This window comes from Meriones unguiculatus, chromosome 3, assembly GCF_030254825.1.
Source record: "Meriones unguiculatus strain TT.TT164.6M chromosome 3, Bangor_MerUng_6.1, whole genome shotgun sequence".
Taxonomy (NCBI): Eukaryota; Metazoa; Chordata; class Mammalia; order Rodentia; family Muridae; genus Meriones; species Meriones unguiculatus.
In genome coordinates this window covers 24,459,190-24,472,490 of record NC_083351.1, presented here as the reverse complement: position 1 = coordinate 24,472,490, position 13,301 = coordinate 24,459,190, and the positions used below count along the sequence as shown (strand labels likewise).

The 13,301-nt window shown below is 44.0% G+C and overlaps 1 protein-coding gene across 4 annotated transcripts in view; it reads left to right on the top strand.

Annotated features, from left to right (window-relative positions):
* The window catches only part of Kiaa0319l (KIAA0319 like), a 94,011-nt gene that overhangs the window by 62,850 nt on the left and 17,860 nt on the right, over positions 1–13,301 (top strand). For all 4 annotated transcript variants that reach the window (XM_021652541.2, XM_060379540.1, XM_021652542.2 and 1 more), the window contains exons 6-10: positions 2,750–2,847; positions 6,820–6,907; positions 8,333–8,425; positions 9,453–9,585; positions 12,841–13,069. In XM_021652541.2, coding sequence (XP_021508216.1) covers positions 2,750–2,847; positions 6,820–6,907; positions 8,333–8,425; positions 9,453–9,585; positions 12,841–13,069 — 641 coding nt within the window. The remainder of the gene's footprint in view (positions 1–2,749; positions 2,848–6,819; positions 6,908–8,332; positions 8,426–9,452; positions 9,586–12,840; positions 13,070–13,301) is intronic.

Genomic DNA, 13,301 nt, shown 5'->3' with positions numbered 1-13,301 from the left:
AGAGTCACCTTTCTCTGCTTCCCAAGTACTTGGGTCAAAGGTGTGCACCTGGGTGAACTTAATATTCTTTGTCTGTTTGTTTGTTTGTTTGTTTTTAAAGACAGGGTTTCTTTATGTAGCTCTGGCTGTCCTGTACTCACTTTGTAGACCAGGCTGGCCTGGAACTCACAGAGATCCACCTGCCTCTGCCTCCCTGAGTGCTGGGATAGAAGGGGTGCACCATGGTACCCAGCTGAACTCAGTATTCTTGATGTGAGAGTCTAGTACTGAGTAGTATATTCTTGCAGAATATACTTTGCCAGAACTGTTTCCACCTGTATTTTTGCTCTTGAAGTGACATTTCCTTATCAGTTCACTCCACTTTTTTTGAATTAAAAAGTATTTTTCCATGCAATAAAAACTTTTAAAGGTAGTCTTTTTTTTAAAGTTTTATTTATTATTTGTACAATGTTCTGTCTGCATGTACACTTGCACACCAGAAGAGGGCACCAGATCTCATTATAGATGGTTGTGAGCCACCATGTGGTTGCTGGGGACTGAACTCAGGACCTCCGGAAGAGCAGCCAGGGCTCCTAACCTCTGAGCCATCACTCCTGCCCCATTCAATATATTTTCATCATGTATTTCCTTCTTCTAGTTCCTCCCAATCTTCCCCCCACCTACCTACCCACCCAATTTTATATTCTTATTTTCTTCTCTTTCAAAAGCAAAACTAGACAAAAGAACAAGAAACAAAAACAAACAAGAAACAACCCCCCCCAAAAAAAACAAAAATAAAAGTAAATAAGCAAAAGACCAATAAGACAAAAAAATGCCCAAAATAAAACAAAATGAAACAAAAAGCCCATAAAAATACCATTGAGTTTGTTTTGTGTTTGCCAACTACTCCTGGGCATGAGGCTTGCCGTTTAGTGTGGCAGGAATGAAAGGCTCAGCCCACTGTCTCCAGAGAAGCTCTGTCCTTTCCTTCTTGAGTGTTAAGTTCAAGGTGAATGAATTTAGTCGCCCTTGAAGGTGGAGGTGAGGAAGCACTTCCTTCAGTAGGGGTGGCTTCTGCTTCTGTTCTTCTGTGGAAGTCAGGCCCTGCTTCGCAGCATTTTTCCCCCCTAACTTGTATTTGTACACATATTTCTGATTTATTACCATATTGCAGATCAGCATTCCAAAACACAATTTTCTTTCAAACTGTCCTCTGTCCAGGTTCTTTAGTTTTCTAAGTGGATGGTTTAACTTTAAAAGTTGGGGCTACTGGGGCTAGAGAGATGGCTCAGAGGTTAAGAGCACTGGCTGTTCTTTCAAACGTCCTGGGTTCAATCCCCAGCAACAACATGGTGGCTCACAACCATCTATGATGAGATCTGGTGCCCTCTTCTAGCCTGCAGGCATACATGCAGGCAGAACACATAATGAAAAAATAAATCTTAAAAAAATAAAAGTTGGGGCTACTGAGGCAGGACCCCATCTGCATGTCCTTCATTCTCTTCTGCCCTGCGGTGGCCCGCTAGGATCTCTGTAAGTTCGGAAGGTCTGGTTTCAAAATCCCTGCCCTAGCTTAATAGTCAACATTTTGTCTAACAACCTGTGTGCATGTACATTCCTACCCAAGGATGAATTTCCGCTTATGACTAGGAATATCAGCTTTTTGGAAGTCTGTTTGTAGCTTTTGATATAGAAAATTGTTAGTTCCCAAACTATTGTGAATGTGTCTTCTATGGGGGAATTTTTTTTTTTTTTCTAATTACAATTTGAAAAATTATCTTGGGATGAGTCCTGGCTGTTGCTGCTCCTCTGCTCCTTTATACTTGACTTTCGTGTGCGCATACCTGAGAGTAGGTCGGGTGACAACAGGCTCAAAACTACACTAGTTTTGGGGCTGGGGAAAGCTTATAGAATAAAATTTGCTTCTTAGATTTCGGGGACTAGGCTGTGTGCTGAGCTTCACTTGAGCTCATTAAATGAAAGTGTGGCTGTGCTTTGCTTGTCTCCCGTCTCTTGACCAGTAACTTAAACCTTCTACCTATCCCACCTTTCCTTAGCTGGAAATGCATCGGTTACTTTCCTGGGGAGATTCCACACAGATGGCAGGGCTCTGGCACATGCCAGCCAGTGATAATCTAAGCTGCAAATGAGGACCATTTACTGCCTCACTTGATCTTAATTAAGTTCAGTGGGGCCTGTTTCAAATGGCCATGCCCCTCCATCTTCTGCAGTATGTTATTTAGCTCAGCAGGAATGAAGTAGCTCTTTTAACTCACCAGGGTGTGATGACCTCAGTGAGACGAGCATTGTTAGCACTCTGTAGAAAGCTATTTTTGAACCATGTTATTTAGAAGTCATTGCTGTTCTTTGTTGCAAAAGAAGTGTTGTAAGAAAATGACCTTTGTTCCCAAGGAGTTCATCTGTAGTGGTTGGTAGGACATGTATTTTCAGTGAGAAACACACCATGAGCAAACCTGATTTTCGTTTTGTTTTGCTTTGTTTTGTTTTTTGAGGACTGGCCCGGGGGTGGGTATGGGGCAGAGTGAGCACTGTTGAGAGAATGAAAGAGACCCTGGCTGTAGCTGAATCAACGGAACCTTTTCAGGGAGTGGTTAACTTCCCTGCAGGCTTTGGGGTAGAATCTTAAAACTTAGGCTTTGTCAGGATTTAAAAGAGGTTTGTTATTGGCAGCTGTGGAAGCGATTTGTTATTGGCAGTCTTTTGTGTGTAGGTGCATGTTTTCATGGTTTTTCTAACTGCCCTTCTATAGGAGAAACCTACACCTACGACTGGCAGCTGATTACTCATCCTAAAGACTACAGTGGAGAGATGGAAAGGAAACACTCCCAGATCCTCCAACTGTCCAAGGTGAACTTGCCTCCTTTCATTGCAGACTGAGGGTAGAGGAGGGGATGCTCAGAAACAGAGAATACAGAGTTTCCTGTCCACACTCATTGGGAACAGTCTTTCAATTGTGAACTCTTCAGAAGTCCCCATGGCAGACAGCCAGTGTTTGTTTAGTATATGAATCTCAAATTTTCATTGCTGGCGAGAAGACTGTACCAGCATGGTAGTGATGGCTGAGAATATACACTCAACAGCTCTGTGAGGTGACATAAGCACTTCAGGATTCCAGAGATAAGTAGGTTATTTGTGTCCACATGACTGCATCTGTTGGCTCTGCTGGCGCAGTCCCTTTGCAATTCAGAGTAGCTATGAGCAATAAAATATTCATGTCCTTTGGCCCAGCACTTTCCATATTCAGTGGCAGTTCATTGCAAACTTTGTTTGGCCTCAGACTCAGAGATCCACCCGCCTCTGCCTCTGGAGAGCTGGGATTAAAGGCGTGTGCCACCACATTCATCCAAAGTCATAATCTTAATATTCAAGAACAGTGGAGTTTAGGTGACACAAGAAGCAGATAATTACAACAGAGGGTCAGTAATGGAGTCTCTGACGGCCTGGGGCTTGGCTTACTGTAGGTTTCTTAAGAGTTAACCTTTGGGTCATGAAAGGAGCCCTCCTTCCCGGGTAAAGGCTGGAAGGAGAATAGTCTAGAAGAATCCCTGGGCCAGCATTCTCCAGGTGGAACCTCTACAGAAAGGAGTGCCACATGGCCCAGCCTGTGGAGAGAGGCGTCAGCAAGTGGAGAAGCAGATCCTGGCAGAGCTTTGGTCACCTCTGAATCTTGTAATGGATTTTTATTTTGTGTGTGTGGTGTCGGGTATGTCAGTAAGTGCCTTTACCTGCTGAACCATCTCAGTGGCTTTACCTCTGAGTCATGTCTACAGAGCAGAGACATGCTTGGATTTTCAGTTCAGAAATATGGCCTTCCTTATACTGGTGAAGGCTCAAAGTGGGAAGATGAACGAGGAATCTATTGACAAATTTAGGTAGGAAATGATACTATCCCAAATAAAAACACTGAAGTAAGAAATTAAAACAAGAAGCCATCTACTCCAGTCAGACCAAGTAGCAGACATGCTGCTAATTGTTTTTCATAATTATTCCTTTTTATTGTCATAAAAATCTCAAGATGGTAGGTAGTAATATCTGTTTTACAAATAAAAAAATACAAATATTTAAAAAGACAATGTCTTGGCTAGTTCACAAAGCCATAAAGTGGTGGGTTGTATCTAGAACCTTCCATCTCTTAAGCCCTCACTTCCATTCACAACTTCTGTGAATAATGGTTGAAGAACCAAGACAGTGGAGGTATGGATGGGGACAAATGGGTAAATTGAGATACTGTAAGGAGATATTGGGGAGGAGAAGTCTAGGGTAACTCTATCTTCTGAAACTGGACTTTTGGGGTAGATGAAATGAAAAGCAAAGCAAAGAAACATGTTTGGAGGAGATTTACAGACAGATGATTAATTCATTTAGAGCAGAGTGACTTGAGGTACCCGTAAAGCACGTGGGTGGAGTTGACCCATTAGTAGTTGGAGGAAAGGACTAGACACAGGAGACAAATCTGGTTCAAGGGATACATTTGTACATCTGTCTAAAGTTGAAGCTGTAGTCATGGGAAGGTCTGCCCGAAGAGCATGTGAGTACAGCTGCGATCCAGAGGTATGCTGCTCCTCAAAGCACAGAAGGCAGAGGACAAGGAAGGAGGAAGGCAGAAAGGTAGAAGCCGGGGATAAAAGCATTTTGAGGAGAGACTAGCTGATTGGTACTCATCCAAAACAGATGAAAGAAAGAATATCTTTATTTTCTTTCGCAATGTTCATTTTAATCATAACAGGAAGAATTTGGAAACCACCCAAGCATTTAACAATGTGGAATGCTTGCGTGACTTATGAGACATATATTTGTATGGTTCTACAGTCATTCAAATGAACGAGTGTTGCGGAGACTGTAGCATAACCTGGAGCATTACTTATGCTAACTGTACATAATAAAAACAATGAAAAGTGTGATACCTTGATTTTTAGCTAGAGCCCAATGCCAGTGAAATTTGGCCTGGGATAGTGACAGGTACATGCCTGGCTCTGAAGAAATGAGCCAGATGGGGTGGCACATGCCTTTAATCCCATAGCTCAGAAGGCAGAGGGAGGTGTATCTTTGTATGGTTGAGGTCAGCCTGGTCTACATAGTAAGTCCCAGGACAGCCAGGACTACATAGAGAAACCCTGTTTCCAAAAACAAAACAGAACAAAAAGCGAAATCAAACCAATGAACCAACCACCACCAACAACAACAACAAAAGAAAAAAGAGAGAAGGAAGGAAGGGAAGGAAGCAAGCAAGCAAGGAATGAAGAAAGAAGGGAAGGAAGGAGCTGGACAAAACTCTTTTTTGTATGTGGTCAGGGACTAGAGGAGACAAATATAAACATCAGCATGCTGGAACAGTGGCACCTGGTGGTTTCACTGTGCTCCCTCTTTGTATTGTGTTGCTATAGTTAGTGGAAATTGGAAAGGAAAATTCGATATTTAAGAACTATTTAGTTTTTTGTTTGTTTGATTGGTTGACCTTTGCTGTTTTTTTTGTTTAGTTGGTTTTTTGAGACAGGGTTTCTATGTGTAGCCCTGGTTGTCTGGAACTCACTCTATAGACCAGGCTGGCCTCAAACTCAGATCCTCTGCCTCTGCCTCCTAAATGCTGGGACTAAAGGCATGCGCTACCACTGCCCAGCCTATTTGTTTTGTTTTTTTAAGATTTATTTATTTATTTTATTCATGTAAATGTTCTGACTGCATGTACACCTGCATGCCAGAAGAGGGCATCAGACCCCAGTATAGATGGTTATAAGCCACCATGTGGTTGCTGTAAATTGAACTCAGGACCTCTGGAAGAGTAGACAATGCCCTTAGCCACTGAGCCACCTCTCCAGCCCGTTTTTTGTTTTTTTTTTTTTGTTTGTCTGTTTTTAAATTAAATTTATTTTTGTGTATATGGGTGATTTGTCTGCCTATATATCTGTTCCACTTGCATGCCTAGTGCCAAAGGAGGCCAGAAGAGGGCATCAGGTCCCCTGGGACTGGAATTACAAACAGTTGTGAGCTGCCATGTGGGTGCTGGGAATTGAACTCAGGACTGCTGGAAGAGCAGTCAGTGCTCTTAACTGAGCCATCTCCCCAGATGCCCATTTGTTGATGTTTTTAATTTTAATAAGATATTTTTCTTTGAAGACATGATTTTTTAAAATTATCTATTTATTTATGTGCATTGGTGAGTCTGAGTGAGGGTGTCAGATCCCCTAGAACTGGAGCTACAGACAGTTGTGAGCTGGGAATTGAACCCAGGTCCTTTGGAAGAGCAGCCAGTTCTCTTAATCACTGAGCTATCTCTCCATCCCCTGAAGACATGATTTTTTAATTTCATGACTAAGAAGTGGGGTGGTTGGATTTTTAGTGGTTTCTCTGAGAAGAAAATGAGAATATAGAGAGATTGAAACCCTTTTGTTCTAGATACAGCCAGTAATAAGTCACATTAAAAATGTCATGTTTATTATTAATTTAACTCATCTTTTAAAATTTTAATTTATTTTATTTTTATTTTATATACATTGGTGTTTGCCTGGATGTATATCTGTGTAAGGGTGTCAGATCCCCTGGAACTAGAGTTACAGACAATAGTGAGCTGCCATATAGGGACTGGGATTTTGAACCCAGGTCCTCTGAAAAAGCATTCAATGCTCTTAACTTCTGAGCCATCTCTCTAGCCCCAGTTTAACCCATCTTTAATCCCTTTAGCTAGCTAGTTTGCTTTTTTCCTCTTTGAAAATAGGACAAAAAAAGAATGCAGGCCTCAGGCTGGGAAAGCTCGGGTACTGTTGCCCTGAGCACAGCTTCCGCTCCTTGCAGTTATCTAAAGGATGTGTCTTTCCTTGTCAGCTGACTCCAGGCCTGTATGAATTCAAGGTGATTGTGGATGGTCAAAATGCCCATGGGGAAGGCTACGTGAATGTGACAGTGAAACCAGGTATGCTTCCATGGCTCCCTATGCAGAACTCCTGACAAGGAGATTTGACCTCAGGCCTTTAGATGCCTATCCTTTTTTTGCGGGGTGGAGGGAGATATCGTATCTACTTATTGGGCAATTCCTACCTTAGCATGGCAAAAGTAGCAAAGTGCACTGTGCTAGGCACAGGAACATCAGTCACTGGTCTGTACCCCAAGGCCCGAGCCAGAGACTCCAAGTGGCAGGGCTGGTAGATGACCCAGTGTTGTAATTAAGAAACCTGAGAACGCTGGAGGCCCTGGAGAAGCACACAGGAGGGCTGGCCAAGTGACCTGCAGAAATCAGAGTTTCTCATTTAAACACTACCAGTTCTCTCACATTTGAAACTCAGCCCTGAATCCATACTGTGGTTCTCTTAAAATGAGCCTGTTGGTAGACCACAGGAAAACAGCAAGGCGTCAGACTTTGCACTTGGACAGACATTTGGAAGAAGCTGGAGATGAGTGCCTGTGAGGGCATACATTGGTGCTGCCTTCTTCCTCTGTTGGCATTACAGATTTTTTAGTCCTTAAGCCCTGAACCCAAAATAAGCTTCACCAGACATTGAATGTGTGACCTGTAGACTAGGACTGTAGTTCAGTCAATGATGAGATGCTTGATAGCATGAGTGAAGCTGTGTGCCTTCTCACCATGGCAGGAAAAACATAAAAGATATATATGTATTTATGGTCAGCATGAAGACCATTTGGTCACGCATCTCAGTCCTTCAGGTAGACTCGAGTGGTTTGTGGCTTTCCTTTCAGCCATATTAGCCTCTCATAGTCATCCTGAACAGTTGAGAGGCCACTGCCTCCCTGGCAGACTTGTGCCAAAGGACACTTTGCTTGCTAAAGTTTCAGTACTCATTATTGTCCACCTCTAGTTGGGCTAACCCAAAAGCAGTGATTGATTGGTAGTCACGGTACTTTTTATAAGCGTCATACATGTGAACATTGAAAGAATGCCCAGGGCCATGTAGAGATGCATTTATTTCAGTCTAGCTCTCAGGAGTTTTGTGAGTTGAAGTCCAGACTAAATAGCTAACAGGCTGTGTGCTAGCATGGTCTTAGAAACATCAAGTTTGGAACAAGCCTGACCCAGTGTCTCACATTAGAATGGCAGCCTGGTCTTGTTACTTTTCCATCTGGTGTGTTTCATTCCTCAGTTATCCGTTGCAAACTGATTTGTGCCAGGCAGTGGCGATGCTGAATCTCTGTGAATTCGAGGTCAGCCTGGTCTAGAGAGCAAGTTCTAGGACAACCAGGTTACACAGAAAAACCCTGTCTCAAGAAAGAAAGGAAGGAACAAACGAATGAATGAACAAACAAAGAAACATACAGATGTGGCTTACTTCTTGTACAATTTAAATTTTTCTCTTTTGATTTCTTCTGGGTCACTTTCGTGCAGAGCCCCGTAAGAATCGGCCTCCTATTGCTATTGTGTCACCTCAGTTTCAGGAGATCTCGCTGCCAACCACTTCTACAATCATCGATGGCAGCCGTGAGTATCCGTCTGAGTTTTGTGGAATGGTGGTCACTGTGATCTGGGGCCAGCCATGTCCATATTCTATGTAGATCAGTGACTGTTCTACATAGACTATGGTGTTGAATGCAGGTGCTCAAGTTGGCGAGAGGCATTCCTTTCCAAGGAATGGAACCAGAGGTACAGGTGGTTGTGAGCTGCCTGACACGAGTTCTGGAAGCTGAACTCTGCTCCTCTGGAAGAGCAGCATGTGCTCTGGAGCCGCACCTCTCTGCCCTGGGTCTTTGTGAGTTGCGACTGTGGCCTGAGATTTCTGCAGCTGTGGGTGCACAGCTGTCAGTGGTGCAGTGTGTGACCAGCATGCACAGCTCCTGGCTTAGTCCCCAGCACCGGGAAACAGTAAAAGCCCAACCCAGAGTTCTCAGGTAGGTTCAGTCTTGGCGCTGACATGCTTTATGGCTGAGGGAGCCCCATGCTCTGGCAGAGGACACACAAAAGAGGTTAAGCGTTATATGTCAATGGTTCTGCTGAGAGGAAGGGACCAGGAGGAAGCAGGTGTCAGAGGAAGGGGGAGAAGGCTTCATACAACACTTGCTGCATTATAGTTTGGAGTAGGTCAAAGTTGTAAAGACACCGTGAAGAGTGTCTCCCAGTTCTGCAGACAACCTGTGTAGACCAGGCTGCCCTGGAACTCACAGATATCTGCCTGCCTCTGCCTCTGCCTCTTCTGGGATTACAGGCATGCACCACCTTGCCTGGCAGTTTGCATATTTTTAAAGTGAGGTTTTCAATATATTTAATAATTATTTGTTTTTCCTTTCTCATACAATAGCATTTAACCTGAGATTTCCTAAGTTAGAGTCTCTAGGAAATGACACAGGAACATTCATAAGTGGCCAACTGACCCATTATTCCTGGCGGGGGGGGGCTGCTTTGGAGAGAGAGTCTAATTTTATGTTTTTCCAGTTTGAGTTCCCCAAGTGGTTGCTTGGTTTATACCGAGGCCCTGCCTTCTGTATTAAAACTGATGTTCTTTGTGGTCCAGAGAGCACTGATGACGATAAAATTGTCCAGTACCACTGGGAGGAACTTAAGGGGCCTCTGAGAGAAGAGAAGATCTCTGAAGACACACCCATACTAAAACTAAGTAAGCTCGTCCCTGGGAACTACACCTTCAGGTAAATTAGGATTTAGCTTCAAGTTGACCTTGTAGGAGTGACTCTGAAAATATCAGTTCACATTGGAGTTGGTGGAGAATTGAGCCATGTGGTGATTGATGACAGTAGTGATGACTTCTTAGGGCGTAAGCTCTTCATGTGCATTAGCCTTCTAAAAGTCTTGTCTGGAGGACCCCAACATCCCCCAGGACTTATGTCGTTAGGGGAAGGGCTAATTTCCTCTTCCTTCTCTCCAACAACGTTTGCAGTTTTGTTTTCCCATCTTTTTCCTCTGGGAAATTCTTCCCCTGTGTAAGATGCCTGCAGCTTTCTTTTCTTTTCTTTTTCAAGGCTGGGTTTCTCTGTGTAGTTCTGGCTGTCCTGGAACTCTCTTTGTAGAGCAGGCTACCTCTGCCTCCCAAGCCTGAAATTAAGGGCGTGCGCCACCACACCTGGCTAGCAGCTTTACATTTCACTGGCAGTCTGAAGATGGTTTGTAGAATCTTTCTTTATTGGGACTTTTTGTAACTTTTGAATCAGAGAAAGTCCTTTGAAGAATTAGCATTGACATTTAGAGTGTACATCAGGAGGCTTTGGGCTGACTCTGGTGCATTCCTAATATTTGCATAATTTATGCTGTATTCGTAATGACTATCATGCACCTTATTCACCTAATAGCGTTAGGTGAAGTTGTTTGTATTTACTAAGTCCTCTGAGGTCACACAGCAGAGGTCCAGTTGGAGGGTCCAGACCCTCTTCACTCCTGAACTTCTTACACACACACTCACACACACACTCTTTACATACATACAAACACGCAGTCAGTACATAAACACACATCCACTTACACTCACACAGACAACATACACACACACATTCACACACACACACACACACAACACATACATTTACACACAGACAACACACAAACACACATACACTGACATACACACAGAGTGTCCAAATAATACAGTATTCTTTGAATGCCTTTCTTAATGTTATAGTGCTGTCTACCTTACAGATGTCAGTTCCACATGAGGTCCTCTGTGGTGTCTCCAGAGGAGAGAGTATAACTCGTCCTTCCTCTTGTCCTCAGTGTCCTAGCAGCATCTGTCATTGTGTCCCTCGTGCCTGGTGCCTGTCCACCATGGTTCTTTGAGTTCCAGACATCCTAGTGCAGCCCTTACATGTGCTCTGACTGGGTGGTACTTTCACTGGCTCAGAAAGCGGAGGAAGGGACAGTGGTTCCCAGTGCAGCCTGGAGCTGCCTCATTGGCTTCCATGGGAATTTTGAGTTTGTTTTTACCTTCGGTTTCTCTTCTGAAGCCTTTCCACTTAAAGTATCAACTGGGCAGTTGATACTTTTAAAAAATAATGGCAAAGTTGGACATAGTAGCACCGACCTGTAACCACAACACTTGGGGGAAGGAAGCAGGGACCTCATGGAGGGCTAACTAGCAAGACTCTCTCAAAAAATATAAACAACACAGAGGTGACAGTAATGGCTCCTGTCTCCTGTGTGCAAAGTGTTTCCGGCTCTCTTACCACACAGCACCTTTAACCCCTGAGCAGGAATTCTGCTTATTCTCATTTCACAGGCTAGGAAACTGGCGTGCAGAGGTTAAGTAACCTGTGCAAGGCCACATAGTAGTCTGACTTCAGACTCTGCGCTTTCACCACAGTGCTAGCCCACAGTGTTGAGGGTAAATGAGGGTAGGGAATGATGGTTTTTTTTAATTATATGGTGAATGTGGATTTGATTAGCATTTTGGTTCTGTTTGATTGCTTGCTTTTCTTCTCACTCCTGCTTTTACATGGCATTAGCTTGCCCTAGCCCTGTAGTCAGGTGCTGTTTGGCTCTCAGCCAGGGACCCTTCATGAGTCAGAATAATTGACTATGGCCTAGTGTCTGTAAATTGATCCTCCCGACACAGGTAGGGAGTTAACAATCACAAACTTGGGAGAATTCAGGAGACTGGGGAAAGAGACAGAACGCTGCCATTTGTCTTTTCTAATACTTGATCTTGTTTATGAGTCCAAGTTTCTATACCTGTTTTTTGGTTTTTTGTTGCTGTTGTTTTTGAGACTAGGTTTATCTATGTAGACCAGGCTGGCCTTGAACTCACAGCAATCCACCTGCCTCCCAAACACTGGGAATAAAGGCATGAGCCACCATGCCCGACATTTCTATGCCTTTTTATAAAGGCTACAATACCCAGAATGCCCTGCAGACCGCAGGTAAAAAGGTAAGACTGGAAGGAAGCCCCACAGATGTCTGGCTATGTCTGAGGCTGCTGGTGAGAGTTAAACAAACTGCATGTCTTTTCAGAGCTTTTCCTCTTTCTGTCATCAAAATGGAAGGATCCCAAACTTCCCTGCTCGCTTATGCTCACATTCTGAGGTGGCGTGAGAAGCTTTAGGCTGTTCAGCTGGAAGGCATAGTTTAGGTGGAAGTCTGCTTTTCTAAAAGAACATTTCCCCCTTGCAAATCCTGAATCTCACTGCACATACTGTGGGCTTGTTGCGTAGGAGCATTCATTTCCATCTCAAATTCCTGTCTTGCTGGAGCCAGTCTTTGTTGTCTGTCCCAGAGCTCTGTGCCCAGGATGTCCACATCCATTTTTGTGATATGCACATGGATGAAACAGAACAATGGCGGACAGCCTGCTGCAGACAGAGTTCTGTGCTATCTCTGAGCTCTGTAGGAAGGGAGACCAGGGATTATTCCTTAAGAATGGGTTTCTGAGCTGGGCAAGGTGGATGCCTGTAATCCTGGCACTTCAGAGGCAGAAGCAGAGGCAGACAGATGTCTGTGAGTTTGAGTTTCTGGGCTTTGGATCCATGATGCCTATTACACAACACTAACATGGCCTCAACACATGGGGACACACTGTCAGGGGCAAACTGCTGCTACCATATAGGGCCTGGATGACAGGTCCTGAGACCGCTGCTGTCGAGTTGCATGACGGGCAACTTAGTTTTTCTCTTTTCCTCTCAGTCTCTTCATATGGGTATGAAGAATCACGAAGGTTAGGCTTTACAGAGCTCTGTGTGATATGTTAGACATGATAGCTAGATCTGAAGCATTTGGAATTTCACCTGGCACACAGGAAACAACTCAATCAATTTTAGCTTCTAATATCACTCTGCTTTTCTAACAGGATGGGTAGGAGAGGGAATTCCTGCCACCTTGCTATTGCCTAGTGTTGATGTTCAGTCCTGCAGGTTGATTCCTCTTCCCTTAACCCTCCCTACTGAACTTCTCTCTGCCAACAGCTTGACAGTTGTTGACTCTGATGGGGCTACCAACTCCACCACTGCAAGCCTGACAGTGAACAAAGCTGTGGACTACCCTCCTGTGGCCAATGCAGGCCCCAACCAAGTGATCACCCTGCCTCAGAACTCCATAACCCTCTTTGGAAACCAGAGTACTGATGATCATGGCATCACCAGCTATGAGTGGTCACTCAGCCCAAGCAGCAAAGGAAAGGTGGTCGAGATGCAGGTAGGAGGAAGTCCTTATGTCTTCTCTCACTCAGGGGACATGCAGTTACTGGATTGGGTCATCTACTCAAGGTTTATTTCTGCCCCATTTTATGACCAAAGTCAGGGTTATTCATTTAGAATTTTTTTTTTAAATTCCCCATACAAATTCACAAAGTTGCTGGTTAGTGGTGGCTCTTTAATCCCAGCACTTGGGAGGCAGAGGCAGGTGGATCTCTGTGTCTCTATGAGTT